The sequence below is a fragment of the Mustela putorius genome, unplaced genomic scaffold (genome assembly GCF_011764305.1).
Source record: "Mustela putorius furo isolate JIRA1106 unplaced genomic scaffold, ASM1176430v1.1 tig00000868_pilon_pilon_pilon, whole genome shotgun sequence".
In the NCBI taxonomy this organism is placed as follows: Eukaryota; Metazoa; Chordata; class Mammalia; order Carnivora; family Mustelidae; genus Mustela; species Mustela putorius.
Genome location: NW_025421502.1, coordinates 2,028,671 through 2,055,769, shown reverse-complemented (window position 1 = coordinate 2,055,769; position 27,099 = coordinate 2,028,671). Strand labels below are relative to the sequence as shown.

The 27,099-nt window shown below is 38.7% G+C and overlaps 1 protein-coding gene and 1 pseudogene across 2 annotated transcripts in view; both read right to left on the bottom strand.

Annotated features, from left to right (window-relative positions):
• Positions 1-11,153, bottom strand: part of ARSJ (arylsulfatase family member J) — a 94,363-nt gene extending 83,210 nt beyond the window's left edge. The window contains exons 1-2 of one of the 2 annotated variants that reach the window (XM_045085480.1): positions 9,480-9,563; positions 2,260-2,371 (exon numbers count right to left, since the gene is read on the bottom strand). In XM_045085480.1, coding sequence (XP_044941415.1) covers positions 2,260-2,282 — 23 coding nt within the window. In that variant the 5' untranslated portion in view covers positions 2,283-2,371; positions 9,480-9,563. Of the gene's footprint in view, positions 1-2,259; positions 2,372-9,479 lie in introns of both variants that reach the window. The other variant, XM_013053951.2, reaches the window with a different exon arrangement.
• A 1,618-nt stretch (positions 11,154-12,771) lies between these two features.
• On the bottom strand, positions 12,772-13,138 carry LOC101670101 (annotated as a pseudogene).
• Between the last annotated feature and the right edge of the window lie 13,961 nt (positions 13,139-27,099).

Sequence of the window (27,099 nt, the reverse complement as noted above, 5' to 3'; positions counted from 1 at the left end):
AAGTACCTTGGCCATGATAATCCAGAGAAGGTATAAATGGGAATGTGTTGGGAGATTGTACAAGAATTTTATCAGAAGCTATATTTTGAAGGTCCTTATATAGAAATCTTAGGAATAAGGCTTTAGCCTATAGGTAATGGAAGTTTCTAGAAGATTTTAACCAGGGGAGTGGTGTGATTTTGATCGTGTTGAATTTTACCCGGGTCCTAATATTAGAGGCAGATGCTGCAGGGAATATAGTCATTTAGAAGGTGACTGAAATAGTGGTCACAGAGCATAAAAAATTTCAATTCCCATGAAGCCAAGAGCAATGTCTTAATTCAAAACAACTTATTGAGGACCTACTGAGCTGTAAACCCTGGGTGAACTGGCATTCAAAGCTGAATGAGATATGTTAATGATATTCAGTAAAATTTTAAAGTTGTTTTTGATCGAAGGAATTTGAAATAATTAATCATCAGCCTTTCCATTACCCTATTTCCATTTCTTCTCATTTAGTGTTGTACTCTTAATGTCATTGTTTAAATATGCATCTGCTTTCAGTTGTCACAAGCTTAGCAGGGTTCCATCACATTCTCCAAGTGCAGAAATTGAAAAAGTATATGTCCCTAATCATCTTCCTGAACATCTCAGAACTAATAATATCATGCAAAAAAACTCCTGTATAGAAATGAAAGCATATGAGATTTCATTTTAACTCTTTGCACTGATAGACTGAAATTGGAAGAGATATGACTGTATCACAGAAAACTTAAAAAAAAAACAAACTATTCCTTTAAAGTTTGCATATGCTTAAAAATTATAGAGCTGTAGCTCTAAATTTAAAATAATTTTTACTTAAAAGCTATATCATACTTAAAAGTTCTCACACTGTTTTCATATATTAACTCAATTGATCAGTTTAAGGTTGGCAATATATATATAATAACATTATTCCTTTTTTTTTTCACAGGTGAAATCATGGAATCCTAGAGAGATTAAACTACTTGTTCAAGTTCAGTCAGGAATTTGTTCATTAAATCAGCACTGTAATTCAGATTTCCTCACTATAAATTCTATGCTATTTCTGCTCTATTTGCCTGCTAGAAGGAAATAATCATTTATTCATCTATTCATTCATTTGTTCATTCACTCATTCTTTACACATACACTTAGTGCCTATTAGTAGAAAGCACTGTGAGATTTATGGAGCTTATAAACCAGAGGTATGAGGTCCAGTGACAGCTATGAATGAGGTAGAAATCATGTGTAATAAGACAGTAATAGAAAGGATTATGAAAGGTCATCACTGGAATAAATTATTTCTGGCTAAGGAATCATGGAAAGCTATACAGGAAAGGTAGTATTTTAGGTGAGTCTGAGTGGCTGGCATTTAGGCAAAGAGAGATAGGGCATGAATTCCAAGGGGTGGAAACAGTATGTGCAAAAGAAGGAAGAAAGTGAAGTATGGAATGTGCTCAAGAAACAGTGAATCATCCTTTTTGCTTGAGGGGAGTGTGAAGCTTGAGAGAGGAAAATAAGGCTAAAAACTATTTTAAAGACTAGACTAATATGCTTACAATTTTCATATCAGGCAGAATGAGGTTATGAAAACAGCAAGGGTCTTGTTGAAGATACCCAAGTTTAGGTTCAAATACAGGCTCTGTTGTTTAGAAGCTGTGTGACTGTGATCAACTTACATAATTTCTCTATAACTTTCATATATCATCCATGAAAGGAAGACATCTGTTAAATATTTCAGAACTATTTTTTCAAAATAATAAAAATAGTTTACTTTCAGGATAGGTGTGAAGATCAAATGACAGGATATTTGAAAAGTGACTGGTACAATAAGGTGGTCAGTAAAAATTAATTTCTGGTCCAATGCTGTGGTAGTCAGGGCAACCCAGGGAGGGTGTTTGCTGAGGCTGGTGATGTAATGAGAGTCATGGTGGAATAAAGCAAATATGCTGAGTGAATCAGAAGAGAGAGGGAGTAAATGATTAGAGGAAAAAGTCTTTTCTGCAACAGAGCACAGAGGGAATGAATGTCTCAATGAGGTAACACTACTGGGAATATTTACTATCTAGAATGATAAAAGAACATTGCAACACACTCTAATTAAATCAAAGTAAAATACAGAAAAAGATTGTAGTGAAATTAATTCTGGAATATTGCTGTGGGATAAAAATCTGAATGAAACCAAACTTTGAAATAAAAGAGGCTTTCATACTGAGCTCATATTAGAATCAGGGGCTCTAAGTCTTTCGCTTCTCTCACCTTTGATCTCTGGGAGAGGTCATCTGGATGAAACGAAATGTTCTCAACTCTCCACACCTGGATAAATGTCCACCTTTCAGAACAGCCACTCAGGAAACTCACCCAGGATTACCTGAATAGAAATTCATTTCAGAGGGAACCTTTTTTAAGAGACTCATTTAAAATTAGGGACTTTGATCACAAGAGTGTGCCAATAGCTTACTTGACCATGATTCTACTGTCAGAAAAACCTATGAGGTCAAACAGGAAGAGGCAGCTATTTGTTGAATGGCCTTCTCTGTTGAGCTGTTCTTTTTGAAATGGATATGTGAGGCTTTAAAGCTACCCTCTTCTTTGTTGTTACAGTCATTTTCCAAAGCCAAAGTGAGGCTTGGAAGAAAAATTCTGTTTCTTCTAAACTTCTAACCATAAACATTTTTCTAGATGTTTATGCATTAACTAAATATTTACAAATGTAATAAGCAAACTCTTAGCAACTGATATTTATTGTGTATTCTCAGTATGTGGAACACTACTTAAAACTAGGCTTTGGATAAAAGAAGTGGATGGAAGAGAAAGCATGTATGACTCTTGATGTTATGTTTACAATAGAAGCAGAGGGGAAATGTATGTGGATCCACATACCTACAAAATGGAATCACTAAACCCTACTCTCCTTAGCTTCTGTGTCTCTTCCTCCTGTGAGAGTGGCTGAAAGAATTCAATTACTTTTTCAGGGTTTTCAACATAGCATAATTGTTGACTGATAATCTCGTACCTAGAAACAATACTCTGTAAACTCCCAAGAGACATGTTTCCCTGCCAGTACAGTCCATTGCAGTCTACAGAAGAGGCCTACATGGATCCTATCTTCCTGGACCAGATGAGGCGCCCAGAGTTCCTGACTTGTGTGTCTGACTATATACAGTATGGCTGTAGTAGTTGCTGATGAAGGGTCAGGAGCTCATTCAATCTCCAGAATGAGACTAAAATTAAAACTGAACACTTATCATTTCCTAGGAGATAGTGTAGAAAAAATCCTACCATGCCTTTTGGCACCATTTGTGTTTTCACTCTAACTCCAGTTTTCCCAATGTATTGTCTTTCACACGGATTCTAATCTCTATATATCTCTATACATCTCTACTCTGATTCGACCAATCCCTCTCCACTGCTATCTCCCTAATTTTTGCCAAGAAGCCTTCTGTTACTGAAAGTCTGACATTAGCAAAATGTCCTCCTAGTTCCTCACTGGCACTTTCAGACAATTTTGGCTCTTGCCTTCATTTAAAAGCTCAACTTATTTGAAAAGCAAGGCAACAGGTCATAGACTACCTTTCCTATTTGACTCCTTCACCTACCCAGTTCCAGGCCCTGCACTCATAAATGATTCCAGCACCTGGTTCCCCATCCTCTTGAATGTTGCTTCTCTCACTGATGTTAATGATTTCAATATCTGCTGAAGTGATCTATCCAATAGCTTGCCCTTCTAAAACTGTGCCTTCCTCATGTCTGAAGATGTTTTCTTCCACCTCACCTTAGCATCCATGCCCCTGACATTTCCCAAAACTGTACTACTCACACAATTTTGATCCCAAGCTCAAATTTCTCCATCTAACAATATTTATCTAGCTTTCCAAGTTTATTACAGTATCCTCACTTCAACCACAGCAAGACAGTCAATTCATCGACCCTGGTGATTTCTTAGAGAATATTAGCTCCTTATTGTCTTCCTCTTTTCCTTGCCAATTTAGAGTCCGTGATCACATTATCTGCCAAAGCCCCAAATCTAGTTAAATCTATCTTTTTAAATTTTATTTATTTATTTGACAGAGAGAGAGAGATCACAAGTAGATAGGCAGGAGTTGGGGGGAAGCAGGCTCCCTGCTGATCAGAGAGCCAGATTCATGGCTCCATCCCAGGACCCTGAGATCATGACAGGAGCCAAAGGCAGAGGCTTAACCCACTAAGCCACCCAGGTGCCCCTTAAGTCTACCTTTTCAATGGCACTTCTTCTGCACATCAGCACCGGGCCATGGCACAGGAAAAACAAACAAACGATGACCGATCTCTGTTTAAATTTATGACCGCAAATCTCAAGTGGGCTCAGTTGAATGCCCTGTATTTGTATAGCATTTCTCTACTTAATTCACTTTTTCATTCTTTTAGAAGAATATTTTTCTATTTCTGTCTTTAAACCTCCAGATCTTTATTCTCAGCTAATGACCTCATTTGTTATTTCACTTAGAGAGTAGAATAATTGAGAAAAGAACTACTCCCTATTCCAAAACCAAATCTCCCAACCTATTTGCATTTGTACATTCATATTTTCCCTTCTCCCATATTAAAATGAATGAACCGTTAAAGAAGAGCTAAGGCAAGTCAGATAACTTACATTCCAGATATCAGTATTATAAAGCTGTAAGAGTTAAGAATGTAGAATTGGCAAAAGGATAGACAAAGAAACTACTGGAACAGAATAGAGTCCACTGCAGTGTAGTGGAGAAAGTACGGCTTTTTTAATAAATAGTGTGGGTCCAATGGAGATACACATGGGAAAAAATAGTTTTGAACCCTGACTTATACCATAACAGAAAATTAATTTCAGATGAATTATAGATCTAAATATTAAAAAAAAAACAATAAAACTTTTAGAAAAAAAGATCTTGATTTAGTCAAAGATACCTTAAATAGGATATAAAAAGAAAAAGAGTCTTAACTAGGCTACATTAAAATTAAAACCTTCTGTTCATCAAAAACACTATTAAGAGTGAAAAAGTAAGCCATGGAGTGGAGGAAGACATCTGCAGTACAAATATCTGACAAAGAAACAGAATATATAAATAACTATCACAAATCAATAAGAAAGAACAATCACCTAATGAGAAAATAGACAAAGACTTTAAAAGATACTTCTTAAAAGGGAGTATTTAAATAGTCCATAAAAATATAAAAGGATGTCCAAATTCATTACTCACCTGAGAAATGCAAATTTAAGCCATAATGGTATACCGTGTGTAACAACCAGAATGACTAAATTGAAAAAAAAAAAAATCAAATGTTGACAAAGATACGAAATAACTAGAACTCTCCATACATTGCTAGGAGTGTGAACTGGTAAGAGTGTAAACTGCTGGAAACACTTTGCGAAACTATCCACAGAAAATGAATACACGCATAACCCAGTAATCTAAGTTCTTGATAGATGTCCAAAAAGATCATATACATATGTTCATCAACAAACACATACAAATACATTTATGGCAGCACTATTTATAATGCCCCAACGCTGGAAACCACCTTAATGTCTGTCAGCAGTAGAATGGATGAATAAATTGTCATATATTTATACAAAAGAACACTGTTCAGTAATGAGGATGAATGAATTAATTACATCTACGGGCAACAACATGGAAAAGTTTTACTAATGTAATGTTAAAAGAAAGAAGGCAGACATGAAAGAGTACATTTTCTATAATTCCATTAAGATACAGTTCAAACACAAGGCAAAAATTAACCTGAGGTGTTAGAAGTCAGGAGAATGACTACCCTTGGCAAGAAGAAGGAGTTTTTTTTAGCACAAAATGAATTTATCAAATATCCTATTACAAATACACATTTGAGTTACCTTTGCAATTTATAAAAATCATCATCATGGCACTTCAAATAGAAAAATTAACAACAAAATAGTAAAAAAACAAAATTATTGCCAATGATATAAATTTAGTTCAGGTTGTCAATTTTTCCTAAAGTCTGCATAAAATGCATGTCTAAATTTTGCAGAACTTTTCTTTTTTTAAGATTTAGTCATTTATTTGAGAGAGAGAGAGAGAGATTGAGACAGCACACAGCAGAGGTGGGGAGAGGCAGAGGGAGAGACAAAATCCTCAGGCAGACTCTGCACAGAGCCAAAAATCAAGAGTCAGACACTTAATGGACTGAGCCACTCGGGTACCTCTAAATTTTGCAAAACTTTTAATTCTCTTTCTGAAGCCTTCATTATATTCTTTTAAGAAGAAATGATGTCACGGGGTGCCTGGGTGGCTCAGTGGGTTAAGCATCTGCCTTCGGTTCAGGTCATGATCTCAGTGTCCTGGGAATGAGCCCCTCATCAGCCTGCCTGCTCTGCAAGAAACCTGCTTCTCCCTCTCCCTCTACCCCTCCTCCATTCTTGAGTTTTCTCTCTCTTACATGAATAAATAAAATCTTTTAAAAAAGAAAAAATGATGTCATTTAGCCATGTCTTTATTTGTAAAACTGTGAAAAACAAAACAAAAGGTGAGAAAATTACTTCGAAATAAATCAAACATAGACAGCCACTTTCTCAATCGAACTTTTTTATCACCAGGCCAACTCTGAACACATACAGTGCTGTTTCAGGAAGTCCCATGTACAGAGCCCCTGCATTACTACGTCTCTTGAAATTTTTTTTGCCATAACTATAATACAATGAACATAACAACAGCAATTATCTCATAGGGTGTTATAAAGATTAAGTGAGACAAAAATGCATTACCCTGGAACAACGGATGTTAGTACTTAATAATTACACCCTTAATTTGTATTGATATTGTTAACATCAGAATAACCTGAAGTGTTTGCTAAATAACTACGGATTTCTGGGCTCAACCCCAGACCTACTGAAGCCAGATTGCTAGCTAGGCCTGGAAATCTGCATTTTAACTAGCTTTTTGAGTGATTCTTTTCATAGATTTAAATTTGAAGACCACTATCCAGAGATTAAGGCTTATTTCTTACTTATTCCTCAGAGCTCCAATACAGGGATCTGTCTGTGCACAGTAAATGCTTGCTGACAGTCTAACTGATATTTAATATTACCAGATGGGTATGATATAAATTATTAAAGCAATCTGGAATTTGCAGCACATTTATGCAGTATAGGGGAATAGATTTTTACATTTTGAACTTCAGCAAAACCTAAAAGGAGGCTTGATTTGTTAATAGTATTAAAAGTAGCCTCAGTTTTAATCATCTTAACTTTCTTTATGAAAGATTTGAATCCTCTCATATTTTGCATAACACATTTTTCACTTTAATTCAGGACAGTTAGGTTTTTATTGCTCTTCGTTCTTATTTTGATTTACTTTAGAAGATCCAGAGAGTATACACATGTGCTCATGGAAAGGACAAATGACCATAATCCCTGAGTTCTGCACTATTAACATTAGGCCCACAACTAGGCTTCTGTCACTACTTTCTTTCTTATATTTGTGTTCATTACAAGGAAGCTTCCAGTCTAAAAGGAGAACTGCAAATGAAAATGTCTTCAACTGTTTGAATCAAACAAAAATTTAAATCAAGTACAGTATCTATTTAAACTTCTCGTCTATAGACTATTTACACAATTGGTTGCACTGAATAGAAAATTTTAATAGGAGAATGAATCTTTTCATTACTTATTTGATTGCATTGAAAGAACAAGAGAGTCAACCTTTGACAAAAGGAAAATTAGCTATCCTCTGGTGAGCATAGCATAATATATAGAGTTGTTGAATCAATATGTTGTATGCCAAAATAAATGAAACATTGTATATTATCTTCAATTAAAAAAAGAGAAAAAAGTTAGGAATTATTCTAGCTTCATTTCTGTTTCATGTCATTAAGTAAACATAAAGATTGAAAGATAAAGCCAGATATTTTATCCATGCAAGAAAATGTTTAGGAGCTAAATGTTCTTACTTGGTGAAAAGCCTTATAGCATATGCTCTATTGTGAAAGATAAAATTCACATGATTCATGTACATATTTTCAACTACTATCAGCTATCTCAGTAAATCTAAATTCTCTAAATTCGCTGAAGAGATTTAGCGAGCTTTTATGACACATTTATATCATAAGCCAAATGTAAGAGTGTTTGGGATTAGACATGAAGAACTTGACCAGTCCACCAGATGGACTTATTTTCCAGCCAAAAATCTGATCCTTTATAAATATCAAACACCCTTGACTTTCTGATGCTACAGATAACCTTTAAAATGACTCTGAAGAACAGTGAGACTTTTTTAAATCTCTCATTCTCAGGAAAGGAAAGGATGGGATTTTTTTTCTTTTTTTTCTTCTGGCAGTGATGCTACATTCTGACAGTTTGCTAAGCAGTGGAAATCATGTTATAAGCAAAAGTCTCTGCAAGACAGAGATTCTTACAAAATAATCTTTTTTTTTTTTTTCCCCAATGGATACTGGCTACTTTGAGAGGATCCAATTCCAAGAACAACTTCCATGAAGCAGGGTTCCCTGACACTGAAAGTGCAGGACACATATACTGAACCACTAGGCTTCTCTTCTACCACTGTCCAGTGATGGCTTGACCTCCAGACCTCCTAGTCTATCTCTGTGGCACAGGCTGACTTCAGACATACAAATCAGTAACAGTAACCTACCTTCTAATAGGATAGAATAAACTTTGAAAATGAATGACTGTCTTAAACAGAAGGTTTAGCGATTTAGGAAAGCAACAAATTAAAAATGCTTTACTTAAGCATCCAAATAATCTGATTTTTCTTAGAGTTAACCAGAAAATTCCGAGACATGTGAGGAGCAGTAGAAAACTTCAGATGAAATTTGACTCCTGTTGAACATTCATCATTGAATTTCCTTGCATTTTGAGAATCACCTTGGTAATCACACATGGCCCTTGTTATTGACCCAGTTAGAGAAAGTTACCTACCAAAGACCCAAACAGTCATTTGTACACTGATTTTACATTGTTTTCCATCTGTTTCCTTGACCTCTTTTATGTCCATGAGAACTTACAGCTTTGAGTATTCAATTCTAGATTTAAGAACAAACTGAGTTGCAGAACATTTTTCATCTGTCTTTCTTATCAGTAATGGCGATGGTGAATTCTGTTGCGACGCCTGAAACAAATCTGAGCATGCTCAAAAAACAAAATAGATTTGGAGAAGGAGACCCCTTCTGGAGACATGTGGTTGGTAGGTGAGACTTCACAAGTACTAACCTCATTTAAAAACTTGGAGGACACTTCCCAGCAGGCTCTGAGAGTAAGAAAATGAGCCTAACTAGAGAGGAGACGTTCAAGATCATTAACAAGGTATCCAATTTAATACTCACCGTAACTCAATACCACATTTCATTCATTCACTCGTTTGCTATGTGTTTTTTTTTTTTTTTTCCTGTCACTCCTTAAAATTAGGAGCTCGGTCTTAATTAAATGCATAAAATTTCTCCAAGGAATAAATATACGAAGTGGTAACACTTACTTTCCAGTAATAAACTGACTCCTGGACGGTGTGCAAATAGGCTGGACATAGTAGTTCTCCAGTTTAACGCCTTCGGCAGCGAGCCTGTCAAGAGTGGGAGTCTTGATCTCCGAGCCGTGGTAACCCACATCTCTGAATCCCTGATCATCCGCTAGGATGAAAATGAGATGGGGTTGGGAGGTGGCAGCTGTACTGGGCTCCGGTCTCTCTCCAGACTGAGCTCGAAAGGTCGCTTCCTCCTCCTCCTCCAAGCCCTGGCCCCAGGATAGGTAACCGTAGGTCAGGAGGCTGAGCACCCAGAAGCCTGCCAGCGCCCCCATGGCTAGCATCTTTCCCGGCCAGACCCAGGCTCGAGGAGGCGGGGGAGGCGGAGGCCCCGCACAGCCCCTGGGGGCCATTCACTCGGGTCCCGGCTGAGAGTCCACTCGCAGAACCACGCACCGCGCGCCGCCGCCGCCGCCCACATGCACGCGGGAGGGGTCGACCGAGCAGGCGGTGGACCGTCTCCACTTGGAAAGAAGTCCTGCGCCCCTCTCAGCTGTCACCACATCCAACAACGTCAACCTTGTAGAAGTGGTGAGACGTCGGAAAAACAAGGAGTCGCTCTTCTCCTCCAGTTTTCACTTTCTCCTCCTCCCCGCTCCCCCGAGCGAGCGGCTTCCGCACAAAGTTAATGCTTCCATCCACCCAAAAGCTGTCGGGAGAAAAAGTCTAGTAAGGCATTGAGAGCCCCCTTCTGTGGGGGCTTCCCCTGCCAGAGCGCCCTGGACGCTGCGGGGCGAGGCTCTCGCGGGCGCGCGCGGGTCGCTGGGACCCGCCGTCCGGCGTCCCCGCACCTGGAAAGCCCTGGAAGTCGGGCCGCCACGCCTCGCCGCGGCTCTAGCAGATAAACAGCTGCCTGAAGGGGACTGACTTCCTGACCACTCTCTCCACTTTTCCAGGGCTCGTTCTCCCGGTCCTCTCCAGAGCGTTTGCCAATCTCCCCGACACTAGGCGGCGAAGCGAGGGGGGGAAAAAGCCCAGTTTCCTGATTTCTTTCCGCGCCTAACCCCCCTTTTCCTCCAGGAACGTCGGGCACCGAGTCTCCGGGCCGCTGGAGCGCGTGGGGGCGCGAAGCGGGGTCCCCGCCCCGGTGGCCGTTCCACGCCGAGCCCACCAGTCTCCGCGGAGTTGGTGCACCCGGCCGAGGCGCGGAAAGACGGGTGCGTTTTGTCAGCCAACTTACTTAGTTTGGGCACCAGGCGTTCTTTGCCGCCTCCTCCCTCTTTTCTGTCCAGTGAATCACGGAACGGTACTTTCTGCTTTAGCGCCTCCAGGAAGAGGGGGAGGGGTAAGGTTGGTGTAGAGGTTAGGTCTCTCCTTTTTCCTTTCCGGGAGGAGGAGGAGGGAGGGGAGGCTTTGCGGGACGGAGGGAAAGCCGCGCGCCTCTGCACGGCCCCTGCAGGATCCAGGGGGGTCCGCCAGGGCTAACTCCTCTCTGGGTTTCCCCGGCTGCCCTCCGTCATCCGGACAAGGGGCAGACCGCGGCGGCGCGGAGCGGTTGGGGTGAAGCGGGCGCTTCTTTTCGTGGGTCCATAAATGAAGAGCTCTCTCGCCCATCCCGAACGTTGCGCTTGCAAACTTTTTCTAGCTTCGGAGGGAGTGCGAGAGAAGAGCAGGAGAAACAACAAACTGCGTGGCATACTTTCTTCCTCTTCTAGTTTTCCTTTAATAGTCTCTTTCCTCCACCCCCCCCCCATTTTTCCTACTCCTTTATCCCCGCCTCCCCCCCCCGTTTTTTTTTTTTTTTTTTAACAGTCGCGACTACAAGTTTTTAAATTGAATTTCCTTTCCCTTTTGCTGGCCTTGACAGCCTGACTTCCTCAAGAGGTTCTCCCTACGTGAAGATATTGAAATTGTCCCCTTATTCTTACCACTCCCCAAACTTACCCACAGGGCATCTCCAGCCAAGAATGTGGGGCGAGAAGGAGTTACACATTTCACCCTCGGGAACTGAGAGCCCAGTCTGCACTCCTGCAGTAAGGAAACCATTTCCCATATAATAGTTCCAGGAACTTCATCATTTTTTTTTTTTTTTAACTGTGTGGAGTGAAAGTATTTTAAAAGCTTGTCCTGACTAGGAAGATATGCCTGCTTTTACTAGAATCACAGGTTTTTAAAGCCCTGCTCCATCAGGAAAGGAATTTGTGGTACCTATAGAGGAGGCAATCAATGCCAAGAGCCATTGAGACATGTTTTTCTTTTCCAAAATTTGTTCAAGTTATTTATTGAACACCTACTATGGGCTGGCACATAAAAAGCCAGATTCTCCCAATTGCCTAAGCATAAATCTACGTTTCACTTAGCCATTTGTTTTTAATTCCTTTTTGTTGCTAAAGTTCCTGTTTAGTTTCTAGGCAAAACCTTCGTAAAATGGAAACTTAGCACCTGTGAAACTTGCCGTGGGCTCCGTATAGGTAATTTTGCTAATGTGTGTGGGCTTCTACTAGTTTATTTTCTTCCATGAGGCCATTCTGATTAGTCTGTGGAGAGATGAGCCGTGTTAGAAGTCCTATTTGGAAATATGATCTTAACAATTCTGTAAGGTAAATCACCAAATATCTAATGACTGAACTGAATATTGCACTGAGGTAAGGTTCCCAGCCTTGTAGGCCCAACAAGGTTCTTGAGTGTCAACAGGCATTCAGATGGATTGACTGCTTTTAGTTGGGGTTAGTCAATGACGTAGCACAAGAAGTGTCCGTGTTGCTCTGCAAGAAAGAGTGTACTTTTCAGTTCAGATTTCAAGTAAGAGTAGATAATAATAATAATATTAACATTTATGACTTACCATGTGATAACCATAGTGTTCTATATACCGATTATATACCATATATACATATATACATACATATGACTTACAGTGTTTATACAGTGCTTTACATACTTTATTACTTTTCTTTCTCTACCAATTTTATGACATACTTTTCCATTCAACAAATATCTGAAGAGCTGGGCCAATGCAAGTAGCAAGGGAAAGTAATGTTTAACTAAATCAGGCACAGCATCTGCTCTTGTGGAACTTACATTGATGGAAAGAGATAAGCCGATCAATGAATCATCCCCAGACTCCAAATATTACCTACTATTCTGTAGTATTCTGAAGCAAAGGAACAAATTTAAGAGAAATTTTAAAACAAAGAAATCTGACTTAGACTGGGTGTGGTTAGTGGGTGAGGTGGTGCAGGGAAGTAACCTTTAAACTGAGAGAAATGTTTTGTTTGGTATCCACCCCTCGTTCTTTTTTAACAGTTTAGCTTTTTATTGAACAGATTACAGAAGTTTCGTCAAAAAGACCAAAGCTCAGACTCTTCTGATTCTTCTTTCTTTGCTTCTACTTTCTTCTTAGCTGGGGCAGCAGTGGTGGAAGGAGCAGGACCTTCTGCTGGTGCTGCACCAGCTCCTGGGACATGTCCATCAGGCCCTACTTTGCAGATAAGGCTTCTGATGCTCACATTGGCCAGAGCCTTTGCACACAAGTCCAGCTAGGAAGGTTCAACATTTACACCCACGGAAGGCTCAACATTTACACCAGCTGCTCTATCCTCTGTGACCCAGACCTCATCGTTGTGCAGGATGAGGGTTGAATAGAAGCAGACAAGCTCCCAGAAGGAGGCCATGGTGCAGGTGAATGCTGAATGGATGCTACCAGGCAAGGTGCTAATCACAGGATGAAATGAGGGCCTCACCCCTCCCTGGCCTTAGCTTCTGCAGAACAGAGCACCTTAGTGGCGCTGAGGAAAAGCTGTTATCTCCTTTTACAGGAAACTTAGACTTGCAAATCCGTCTTCAAAACCCATGTTTTTCAAAAAATAATCTTCCCGCAAGTGGGTATTAAGATATTTTCTAGCCACATAGCACAGAGAGAACACAGCTGCCAGAGTTAGAGAATTCTAATCTTCACACAAGGCATGCATCCTCTCCACATTGAGGATAGAAAGGCAGAACTTTGGCCCTAAAAATGCCATTTCTGGAGTAAATAGTACAAGTATTAAGGGAAACTAAGAACTATTTACAATTAGCAGTAAAAGCCAAGAAACAAGAATAGTCATGCTACAGCAGGCCAAATGAGATGTGAGTCAAAGGGAAAATCCATTGGTTGGGTGCCCTAGCCAAAGTGGGAAATGGATAATGGTTATTCCCACATCCACAAGAAATACCTTGAGAATGAAATCAGAAGCTGTTGAGTGCCCTATCCTTTACTGTACATACGCTGGTATTATAAGCACATAAACTTCACATTTCTCATAACAAGATTGGGTTTCATGCACTCTAAGCAGTAGAGTCTTTAATCCCAGATTAAAGACCCTGTATAATTTAACTGTTTTTTCCTGACTTTAAAGCCAGCATTTTGGGTGTTCAGGACTTAGCTTCACTTACAGAACAACACCATAGGTTTATTTTAGCCTAGATAGAGTCATATTACACAGTCATGGGATGACATTACAAAAGTTAAAGGTACTATTTGATTCAGTAAAGAGAGAGAGAGGAAATAGAATTGCCTCGAGATGAAATTAGTGCAGACTGATTATTCAGGTGAGGTTTAATCAGGAGATGGGACTGTAGCTCTGCCTTAAACGACAATCAAAATTTGGGAAAGAAGAGAGGAAGTTAAAGGAAGGACATTTCAGGTAAAAGGAAAGGGAAGACCAACTGCTCGAAACACTTTTTGACTGGGGTCGTATGGTATATGATGTTAGGAAGTTCAGATCACACCAGATATTGAGAAGATTTGAAAAGGTATAAAGCACTGGAACTTGATTTGAGGGCATTAGGGTGATGAGGTCCTGTGAGAAGGACGTAACATGAGAAAGTACTTAAGTAAGTCGTATTAAGGTCCTTCCTGGTATAGATTTATAGACACAGAAGACATAGACATAGAAGCAACAAATAAGGGCTTCAGTTTAAAAAATTTGAAGAATTGAATTTTACCCTAAGAGCACTAAGTCTATCCAAGTTTTTTTTTTGATTAGGGCAAGACATGATAAAAATATAGGAAGAGATATCCCAGGACATTTTTAGGGAATGATTTGAAGGAACAAAGACTAGAATCACACATCTGCCACAGTGTGAAATTTCTACAGCAATATACTCTTTAAATTAAATAACTATGCTATGACTACATCATTTTCTGGGAGAGGGGCATTTGTTAAAAGTTTAGAAAGAAGTAATTAATCACTTAAGAGCAAAACAAGTGGCAAAGGAATCAGGGACCCAGTAAAGGACCTTCTTTGACTGGAAGATGGAAAAGGAAAATAATAGAAGGTATTGTCAAAAAGGTCACCATCAGAGGGGAGATCAGAGTAAGACAACACAGAGTGGCCTGGGGCTCTTTAGGGGACCACATGGGTGGTGGATGCCAGGGTGGAATTCAGGAGTGCATATGAAAAGCCTATCAGTAAATAGAGAAGTTAAGAAAATCATCAAAAACACTAAAATGGATAGTTGCACAAATTTCTTTGAAACATTCATGTTAATCCTTGCCATAAAGGCATTTCCCATAGCCCCCAGTATGCATGAGCGGAAATGCCCTAGCTTACTATTGATAAGTAGTTGTTCTAGTTACACCTAGATAAGTCATTGTTGTTATTTTGCTTAGTAAGAGAGCATGCCTGCTACCCTATTTCCCTTTCTTCTATACACACTTATTTTCAACTAAACATGTAATTAGATGCTTAAAAGATACAGCTGATGTTTAAATGTAGGCTTAAAAAGTTGTGAAAATAGTCACTCCAGAGATTTGTAGACTATTAAAAAGATTTAAAAGTCGGTTACTGCTTGTTTAGGTTTATAAGCACAGTAAGTACTTAAAAATGAAGGAGTAGTCACCAAGTTTAAATTCATGCACAGTCTAAAAGAAACATTTGTCCTAATATGGCCATTTCGATATGCTTTCTATATAATCAACTCCCTATTCATCTTTATTAACTCTTCATTAGACTCCAGAATGAAGGCTGCTTTGAGCTATTGTCTCAAGAAACAAGAGCTCTCTGATTAGGGTGGTTAAGTAACTGATTCAGTAATTGTTAAGTAAAGATCACTTCTCTTTCTTGGGAAGTCTCTGTTGAAATAAGCTGTAACAATTTGAATAATGTGAGGGACACTAAAATTTCAACAGTGTATAAACAAAGCTACCCAAAAGTAACAAGGTTTTTGACATTAGGAACTCAGAAAATCTGAACTGTCGAAGACAAGATCTTTCATTCAACAAATGTGCAAAAGCAGACTTTTAAACAGAGTTTGTACAGTGGAATTTTAAGTAAAATTCTTTATTATTTGCATAGCAATGTAGCATTTCAATTTCTAGACCTGGCTGCCCATCAGATTCTTTTAGGGCTATTTATTTATTTATTTATTTATTTATTTTAAATAGGAAATTCCACCCAAGACTGAAATCAAAATATCCAGAGCTTGGGGATATCTATGTTAAGAAAACCTCTCCAGGTGATTGTGGTATGTATAGAATTTTGAAAAACCACTGATTTAGAAGCCAAATCATCGAAGTTTTGATAGGATTATTTAATGGATGATGTTGGTGCCATCTATCAATACAATATGGGAAACACAGCTGAAAAAGGGGTGGATAAATCTAGAGTCAGAACATCTGAGGGCTGAACAATGAGTTTCTGTTAGATGGTAGGAAGAATTAAAGTTGGGATATAGCCAAGCCACCAGGATCAAGAAAAGAAGGGAAAGGCATTAAAGCTTAAGTGGGTGAGTGACAGGGGCAATAGACCGTGCAGGCACTGCTGGATTCAGATACACTGAAAGGAAAGACTGGAAGGAAAGGCCGAATTCTAAACCCAGCTCATCTGGCAGGATCTGTAGTATTCTTCCTGTGGCACGAGCCAAAGGTCTGTCCTGTTCAAAGGTACTGACCTCCCAAGGTTGAAATGTGCTAGTTTCTGGTCTCAATGAGGCTAGTGAAATCTAGAGTCAAGGCTACTCAGTAAGACTAAGTGCCCGATCTGGCATCCAGAAAGTAGCGTGTTCCCAATTTTGGACTGCATGAATTTATAAAAATCATATGTTTTAAAGACTATATGAATCATGTAAATCTTAAGAGTAAAAATCATATGAATGTATAAGATATAGTGGTGAAACTAATAGAAGTTGGTGATTGGAGAATAAAAATGAGGGAGGAATAAGTGATTATACCTAGTTTCAGGTTTAGGGAAATTGCCTGAATGGTAGTACCATTTATAATGGTAGAAGTCTTGAAAGGACTAGCAGTTTGAAGACTAAATGGAAAAACTTGCTCTGGTTGTTGAACTTGAGATATGTGAAGCATCTCAATGGAGGAGTGCAGTTGATAGGTGGATATATGGGTCTGGACCTCAGAGAACAAGGGAGGAGAGAAAATTGTATCCACATCTAGACAGGGTAGGTAAAATTTCCCAAGGGAATTTGGAGAATACGTAGTGAGAAAGGAGCCTAGGACAGAGCTATTTAGGATAGGGAAGATGAAATAGAGTCCACAGGGAAACCAAGAAGTAGCAAGAGAAATGTAACTGCAAAGATGGCAAGTTTTATTGCACATTACTCAATAAGGGCATGGTGCCAGCACTATGCTAAGTGGTTTCTCATGAACTATCCCAGTACTCTTCACAGCCTCTGCAGATAGATGCTATTATTACCATTTTACATGTGAAAAAACCTAGGTTAAGTTACATCAGATGGTTGTACCAAGAGAAAACAAGAGAATGACATCATAAGAGAACAGAGTATCAAATAGCTAAGAAGAAGAGAACTAACACACAAGGAAGTGAGAAAGGTCAATAAAGTCAAGAGTGAAGAGAACAGTGAGATGAGGAACATAGTAGGTGTTAATTCATTGGAACAAGCTCTCTACAAAGAACTTACTAAAGCTCTTCTTATCAGACAATGACAGAGCTCTATAGTATTGAAGTGTTGATGAACAAAGTAGGTTTGAAAAGAAAACAGGGTTTTATTTTAACTCAAAATCTATTAAAATAAATTGATAATCATCAAATCATATAAATGTTAGAGGAGCCAGATAAGACGTGCAAAGCCTTTATAAGGAAAAGTATATATTTATATTGGTAGTTGAAAATATTTGAATACACAGTTTTGAATAAACTGTTTTCTAAACTAAGGACTCAGTGTTATAAAGTTGATCAGAAAGGTGCACCAAAGAATCATACTTCCCCCTTGCTAGCTGATAAGTTACTGAGCCTCTCTTTGCCTCATTTTTCTTATCTGCAAAATATGGATAATAACAATACCTATTTCATAGTGTGTCATGTTACTTATCTATCACCAAACAATGCTGCGTAACAAACTACTCCTGAAATTCAAAGGCTTAAAGCAAAGGATTTGAGGATTTGCTGGGCCAGATCTGCTCCAACTGTTTCCCATCTCCTCCTCGGATCAGTGGGATGGACACAAATTCTTGTTGGGGCATAGGTGAAGCACAAGAGATCAAGCTGAACCAAACAAACACATATCAAGGCTCCGTTTACCTGTTTACATCTCACTGACCAGTGCAAATCTTGTAACTAAGCTCAGAGTCAAGGAGTGGGAAATATGTCCTTCCCTGAATGAGGCTATAAAAAAGTTGTTGATGCCAGAAGAGGTGATGAAATGGAGCAAAAAATTAAGTCGACCACAGTTGTTTTGAGACTTAAATGAGTTAATTCATGAAAGCACATAGAATAGCCTTTGCCGTTGCAAGTAGTATTAAGGCTTGTTTTAATTTTTATTCCTATTATAATTATTCTTAAATTAATTTATAGTGTAATGTCATTCCAATAAAACCTCAGACAGATGATAATTCAGAACTCAACAAATGATAATATTTGTAAGAAGAATAAGAGTTAAAACAAGCTGTTCCCCTAAATTGGCATGAGGTAATCACTTTTAACCTATCACTAAGGAAAGTCCAGTGCCATAACCAATCATCATATAGAACAAACGGCCCTGTATTGTCATTATATGAACTATCTGATAAGTATATACCTCTGAGCCTCATTCCACTGCTGATTTGAAAACTCCCACTTTGTGAACTATTCTTAAATGCATGATAAACTCTTACCAAATGACATAAAGATCCTACCTGACCATAGTTAGGACTTATTACTCTACAACAATAATTTAATACTGATTGATGAAAGAAAGGAGAGACCAAAACCTGGTACTATAGGAAAACAATATGTGAAAATAAATTTCTCAAAATAAAAGAAACTAAGCATTTAGAATGATGAACATAATAATTAGGTAATTATATAACCACATCAAAAAAAGATTAATTAAGCCATATCTTATAGCACATACCAAGAGAAAAACATCTAGTTGAAATTAGAGAGCTATATGTTAAAAAAAAAAAAAAAGTTGAAGGAAGCCCAACAGAAAATTTAATTGATTATATGAAATATAGGTAGGGAAACTCTTCTATTTTTGGTTTTTAAGTGATACAGAAATTTTAATGACAGATAATTATAAAATACTTACAACAGAGTATTAAATCAGATATTTTAACTAAGATACCAAGATTCAAAGCTGTGATTTTCCTAAGAGGTGTGCCAGAACAAGATGCCAGTTTTCAAAGGAGTTATTAAAAACCAGTTTGACAACTCTTAACATTCTTACCCATGCAAAGGTAGTAAGAGGGTCAGAGCATGTGGCGATTGGAGAGTATGAGTGAAGAGATATTTTAATAACTTGTTGGTGTGCCCTGAGAACTCCTCACCCTGTCTACAGGGGCCTGAGGAGGGAGGTGCTAACCTTCTGAGATTCAAGTGGTCTCGTGTCTGGCTGCTGCTTGAAGAAGCCTCTTCAGGACTGACTGCCAATGAGCCAGAGAAAGAGAGAGGCTCCCAGGGACTAGCCAGCTCTCCCACAGCTTGTCAGGACAAAGGATGTTTGAAGCCTTCCTGGGAACCAGTTGTGGGCCATGTATGAATAAAGGGGGCCTTGAGTTGTCTTTGGTCCTGTTCAGAAAGGTCTCCCACAGACTCAATCAGACTTAAAAAAAAAAAAAAAAAAAAGTCAAAAGGTAAGTGACCAGTCTGGAGGGCTAATTCTCCATTTTATGCCTAGAGATACTGCAGATAGGAGATGATCAAAAGCTGGTTGGGAGCACATACAACAAAAAGTTACCCTTGAACAACTGCCAGGCCCTGAGTGCATCATACTGGTCATTTAAGGACTTACTTGACTCTCTCACCTTTCTCTGTCCTTGCACATTCATCCTGGAGGAGGAGAAGTTGAAGTTAACATGATAGGGAAGGAAGGGTGGAAGTACTAGGCAGGGAACAGTAAACGAGAGAAGTACTCTAGGTTTCCAGGCTGAAGTAGTGCTGATCTGAGGAAGGGACAAAAGATATGCTTTAAATGAACTTTAGAGTTTTCATAACAATATATGTATCCTAAATCTGAATGTCAGATTTTGTGAAGCAGAGAAATCACAAGACTATTTGCTTTTAGGATTGACTCCAGAAGTTTGAAGGGCAAGAGGAAGTAGGCCCACAGAATTTAGAGACATTGAGAAATAAAAACAAATTGTGGTATCTACTGGCTTTTCTTGTTCAATTTAACAGATAGGAAATGCTGACTGTATGAAAATTTGTTACAAAATTAAGGTGAAAAAGGAAAATAAACTGGGAAGGTATCTCTAGTAACATAACAAGAAAAGAGTTCAAATGTATTACACTAAAAGAGTTCATTCAAATTTTTAAGAAAAATATCTTGACCTCCAATAATAAATATATAAAGAATTTGGACAACCAATGCAAATAGAAATGGATCAAAAGAGAGTAAATATGTTGGTCTTATTTGTAATGAAAGGAATATAAAGTAAAGCAAACAATTGTAATTTCTATACCTATTAAACTAGTAAAAAGAATGATATATGAATTGTAGTATCAGTAAGAGTGGATGGAAACTGATACTCTGCTGAGAGTGTTTGTTTGATAAATATTTTTCAAAAAATAACATGGCAGTATATATCACAGTATCACATACAAACCACAAATATCTTTACATATTAGTGCAGTAGTATCATTCTTTGACATTTTATCCTAAGAAAATAATGTAGTAGAATAAAAGAAATAGTTAATAAAACTGGTCATGGGAGCACTATCTACAATATAAATCTTAGTGTTAAGTGATAGGAAATGGATTAAATATATTATGAGTCATCAACCTGATGCAATGCTATGACAATTAGAAATGATAATTATGAATATAATAAAGGACATAAAATATGCACCTAAAGTAATGCATAGTGAAAATAATAATGTGAAATATTTTGTACATCAGAAATATATATATACAAAAATATATGTTAACATATAAGATATATGTATGCATATCTTATACATAATTTCAAACTAGTAGCAGAGACCATGTCAAAAAGAATAGAAGGTAACAAGAAAGAAAGAATAAAAATAACTGGAGGAAGTAAAGACTATTACATAGGACACAGAGGAGGGGAAAACTCTGAGATCTGGATCTGATGTGGTTTCATGCTAGCTCTTCCTTCTATCTCTCTGAGATTTAGGGCAACTGACTTAGCTTTTCTAAGTCGCAGTGACCTCAAGTAAAAATAAAGAATTGGATAAAAACTATCCCTAAAATTATATCCTTTAAATTCGCTTTTTTTTTTTTTTGGTTCCCTTTCTTTCTCATTAATAAAAGAAAGTGCAGGATTTCTAGGGCATAAGCCAGTTGGACACCTGCCAAACTGATGAAGTCAGAGAGATTTCAAACAGAAACCAGCTTAGAGGAATTTGTATCTTTTCAAAAAGTGCTTACACCATCTTCTCGTGATGAGAATACATATATGTATTCACTGTAGGTTTACATATCTTATTTTGTTAAGGAAAAAAACCCTCAAATTTTGTAAATATATCACCTCTTTCCTTACTTGAAAAAGAAAAGGATATTTGAAGATTAGTTTCAAATTCACCATGGCACAAGCTCTTGGAGTTTCAGTTTTCTCAACTGAGAAAACTTCCCTATCTATTTTTACAGAGTAGTTCTAAGAACCATATTAGGACAATATACACGAAAGTGTTTTGAAGTCATCCAATACCATATGCCTGTATGTTCTTCTTCTCTCCCTAATTTTATTCATTTCTCTGAGTTCAGAAAACCTCTAGCCTCTAGGGATTCCTGAGTAAATACATGACTCAGCGTCCATCTGAAAAGAGTAGGTGGAACTCTAAACCTAAGCCAATGGTTGTGGAATAGTCTAGTTAACTTTCCACATAAAAACAAGAGTTATGGATACTGAAAAGTCCATAACCAGCCAAGATCAACCCACAGTGAAAGATCATTTTAGAATCATAGATTTCTAGTATAAGGTATACATCCTGGGTAGGCCCACCCCTAACATTGCAGGGCTGGTGTCAAGATTAAAAATGGAGGTCTATATGCCATATATTTAAATATTTAAAAGTTATAAGTCAAGCTAATAAGTCAAGACTCAGTTTGAAATCTCTGACTTCATCAGTTTAGCTTCTGTCCAACTTATTTTTGCCCTAGAAAGCTTGCATTCTCTTTTTTTTATAGGAAGAGCATAGGAATATATATTGGAAACAAAGATACCAATTTGAGAGCTGGAAACCTGATTCAAGATTAGAATTCCTGGATTTGTCAGAGTTCCATGATCCTAGTTGGTGGGTTAGTTGGTCCCCAGTCCTTGTTTACTCTTCTTTCTTTCTTCCCCTGCTCCTGCTCCTATACCACAAGACCCTTCTAAAAGTATGTAGCCCTTCCAGACCATGTGGCCAGACTGCCCTTTAACAGTCCTGTCTTGCTCTCCCCTTCATCCAGAGAGCCTACTGTAGCTGTGTGACCCACCCTCAGGAGGACAGACATGAAGAGTGATCTTTGCATGGAATGTCCAGGTCCTAGACATTCCAAACATGATCTTGTAGGAGGTATATGGATTCTGGGTGGGATCCCTGCCTTTTGGGAAGGAGCATGACTGGAGGATGGTCAGACAATAGTCTCTCACAGGGTGGGAACCCACGGCAGGTGCCCCTCTTGCCAAGGCCTACTGTACTATTTCTGGCCTTTTGATTAATCAACTACTTTCATTGCCCAATGTCCTACTTACTTCCACTAAAACTCTGCTAATATCAAGTTCACTTGTGTCCACCCTTGGGTTCAGTTTTACTTTGGGCCTTCTAATCCTCAAAATGGTAAATCTTTGCTCACACCCTTCTACTTTAATTCCTACAAAATACATCTTTATTTGTTATCATTCTCTCAGGGGATTACCATTTCCTTTGTTAACTTTGGCAGGCAGGCCTCTCTGCTATTTATTCCCTTACCTAGCTCACATACTCTTAATCAATTTCAAAGATATGTTTGTATACTTATCCCTTTGTTCTTTTCTCTTTCCTGATTTGCCATTCATTCAATTAACAACCATAAGGGTCCACTATTAGTCAGTCATTGGTGATACATACAATAGGGTATAAAATAGGCATGGTCCACCCCTTTATGAAAATTGCAGTTTACTGGGTGAACTGATAACAGTGATTAGTTACAATTGCAATGAGTGCTGTGAAGATGATGTATATCTCTGAGAGTCTAAAACAGAGGTCCTAACCCAGTGTGGTATCAGACCCCAACCATCCAGCCTGTGTTATTTTATTTTATCAGCCCAAAGAGACTAAGAAACTAAGTCATGAAAAGAAATTGGTGCCTATGTTTGCTCCATATGTAATTTAAAACATCAAGATCTTCTATCATTATAAGTGTAAGGCAATCCAATGTAGTACTGATTTTTTTCATTATAATCACTTTAATGCTTTTTTGAATTTTCAAATACCAAAAATTTTATTTTTATCCAATATTTATGATACTTTGCCTTTTTTTTTTTTGAGGCTTAGCCTCTTGTGCACACTAGCCATAAATTCTTCATATCTCTGTATGCTGCCTTCTTTAAAACTCCTCCAGTTAAGAGGAGGAATTCATTTTTTCCTCTCCTTGAATGTGAGTCTGACTGTATGACTTCTTTTGGTCAGTAGGACACAAGTGAACTTGATATTAGCAGAGGTTTAAAAAGTGCTTGTATCTGGGGACTTGCCTTTTCTCTTTCTGTTTTTCAGAACTTGTGGGTAGAAACCAGTAATAGCCTACTGGAGGATGGGAAATTACATGAAGCAAAGACAAGTAATCCCTGCTTCCAGAGATGAGGCATACTAGAACCACCTAGCTATAAATAAGGCCATTCTGGACCATGAGCCCCAGCTGCATTACCAGGGATCCATCGAGCAGGCCCAGACCGTAATTGCCCAGTTTATTCACAGAAACAGGAGCAAACGAAGTGACTGTTATTTCAGACTACTCAGTTTGGATATGGTTTGCTATACAGCAACAATCCTCCTGCGATAGTTAATTTGGCGCTATCTGAGCTCAGGCCATGATACAAAGAATTAGAAGTGATGGAGCCTTCCTAAAGGAGAAGCATCTCGAGATGGGAATGGAAAGACCAACAAGGACTGATTGCAGAGACCAAAGTGAGAAGAAAACAGGAAGCTGAATGTCTTCTTAGAAAGGAAGTACAAAACTAGAGGGGAAAATTACGAATATAATGGGAATAAAATTAATGAATATAATGTACTTGGTAGAAAGTTTATTCTGACCTTAACCTTTGTCAGATAATAAGAAGAGCTTTTCAAAAGAAATCTGTTTAATATTCTGCATAGAGGGTTTTGACATATGTCTGGTACATAGTGAAAAAACAGTAAATATTTGTGGAATAAATAAAACATCCATGGATTTTTTTCATTATGGTATTTAAATAGCATACTGTACAGTGCTATCTACCTCAAAATTATTTTATATTAGATTTCTTTGAGTCATAAATGTAATATTATCCTCATGATATCTTTTTCAAAGAGAATACAAATTACCATATAGGCTTTTTTGCCCCAGAAAACAGTAATTAGACATGGAAAATGAGATAATCTTGTGAAAGCATCATGCACAGAATCTGGTGGGAAGTGATAAGCTCACTGTAACTGTAACATTTATTGACTGGCTTAGTGGTGCCAGGCACCGTTCTTTGTTCTATGTGGTTATTAACATATTTATCCTTGCATCAGCCCTGTGAATGGGTAGTATCGTTGCTTTCATTTTATAACTAAGGAAACTGAGACAAAAGGAAATTAATTAATTAGTTATATAAATCATATACTGGAATAGGAATCTGAACCTAGTCAGTCTGGATCCCAAGCCACCTCCATAAAACCCCTTTTTCTTAGCACTTTCATATTTCAGGAATTTTGTTAAGGTTTTTCCAAAAAGAGTCAAGTTCTTTACTTCTCATAATTTTACCCTGAAGTACTATGTCTATCTGCATTTTATAGTGGTGATCAAAATGTGCTAGATTTTTGTCTCTTTTTTCTCTTGTTCTTCCTGCTTTTCCTATTGTCCTCTCTGTTCCTGGTTCCGCAGTGACTAGGAGAGGGCTTTTCTTTCAGTGTGCCCAACGTCCTCTGCACACTCACCCGACCTGCCTTTCTTCTGCTTCATTCAGTCTTCATCCAGTCTGCTGTTGAGCAGTAATTTTCAGTTCAGTTATTATATTCTTCAGCTCTGTGACTTTTGTTCAGTACTTTCTTTATTTTCTGTCATTTTCTTAAACTTCTTACTGTGTTCATTCATTCTTCTTCCAAGTTTGGTGAGCAGTTTTATGACCATTACTCTGAACTCTTCTCTGTTTCTTTATCTCTGTTTCATTTCTTTCTGGAGGTTTTGTCTTGTACTTTTGTTTAGAACCTATTCCCCTATTTCCTCATTTTGCTTGAATCTCCATGTTTCTCTGTATTAGGTGTAACAGCCACCTATTCCAGTCTTGAAATAATAGCTTACTGTAGAAGAGATGAATATTATCATTTGAACCTTGCCCTAGTTCTTGGTAGTCTTTTGAATCTTTGTAATTATCTAATTAGCCTATTTTATTTTTCATGGCTTCCAGTTGTGAGGGTGTCCCAAGACCTGTCAGTGTCCCAGAGGGGGAGATCTCTGCACCTAGAATCAGACTGATTGGAAGCCAAAGCCTCGGGCAACAACTTTTAAAGTATGCAAATATACACAGTCCTGTAGGACCTGTGAGCATAAGCCCTGCTGGGCACCAGAACCAGGTGGTGTAGAGGTGTCCTCTAGCAGCAGCTACAAAAATCAGGGCATCAGACAAAGTTATAAGATCCTTCCTGGAAGATACCAGTGAGAAAGAGCAAGGCAGAGGGAAAGCACAGAGCACAAGTCTGCTGACTCCTTCCCTGAGAGCACCTCTGTAAGCTCCTATGAAGTGAGCTCAACCAGAAGCATGCCCTTCAGCCCAAAGCTCCCAGACAACCTAAACAGGCCTCTCTCTCAGAAAAACAGGAGGTGTGTTTTAGTTGCTACATGTGCAGTGCTCTGAGTCTGTGAAGAACTGTCTGACTGTTAGAGTTTCATGGGATCCAGGAATGCAAGTACCCCTGACCATGAGAGCCAGGAATCAAAGGGTGCTCCCTGGGCTGCAGCTGCAAAAAACACCAGACATAAAAACCAGGGCATCAGCTGTGTGTATAAATGCACCCCCTGCCCGCCCACCCCAGAGAAACTGGCATTGTGGAGCATTGCAGAGGGAGAACATGAAGAAAACACCCCCAAGGATTTAAAAAAAAAAAAAAAAAGTTGCCTGACACTTACTGGCTTTAACAAGGAAGAGAGAGAGCTCAAAAATTACACCTGTGGCACCTCAGCCCCCAGAGAGTATCCTAACAGACCACTGTCCATTTGGTGGACACTCTAAGATTAGCAAATGGATCTCCTTCACATATAGGCTGGGTGTCTTGCAAACTTTCTCTTGGGGTCCTGGGGTGAGTAGGTCAGCACATGATCCCTTTAAGGGCAGTTTCTCAGTTTGCTATAGCCCTTTGGGTCTTGTAGACAAAAGCCCTATTGGTCTTCAAAGTGAGATATTTTGGGGTCTTATCTCTCAGGTGCAGATTGTGAAAGTTGAGGTCCTGATGTGAGATGCCAACCTTTCCCTGCCTCAGAAAGAAGCTCTGGATTTGTAAGTTCTCTTCTGATTGTGGGTTGCTGTGCTGGGGCTGGGGTTTATGACAAGACTGCGTCCCAGCCTCTCCTCCCCTTTTCTCACTGGCCACTGAAAAGGAAATGTTTAGTAAGTTTTCAGGTGTTTTTCTGAGGGATTGTTCCATGTGTAGCTGTAGATTTGGTATGTCTGCAGGAGGCAGGCTCAGGATCCTCCTAGTCACCATCTTGGACTGCCTCCAGCTGGGTGGCATCCTGTGTGGTGGATATCAGGCCTGATGCTTCCTGATATACTCCGCCCCTTTGGTAATAGGTTTAGCCAGGCCTAGCTGGGGTGTATTTCTGTAACATGGGAGGATTACACCCAAACTCATCAATCCTGGAAACAGCTGGTAACCATTACCATGTATTCACTTCACAAATGAGTAAAGACAGTCTGGCTTCAAGTCATTCCTTAACTTTTCAAGGTCACATAGCAAATCAGTGACTAAAGAGTCAATGAAAGTCTAGGCCTCTTGCCTCTTCTTTCCTGCTATCCTTTTTCACTACATGTTCT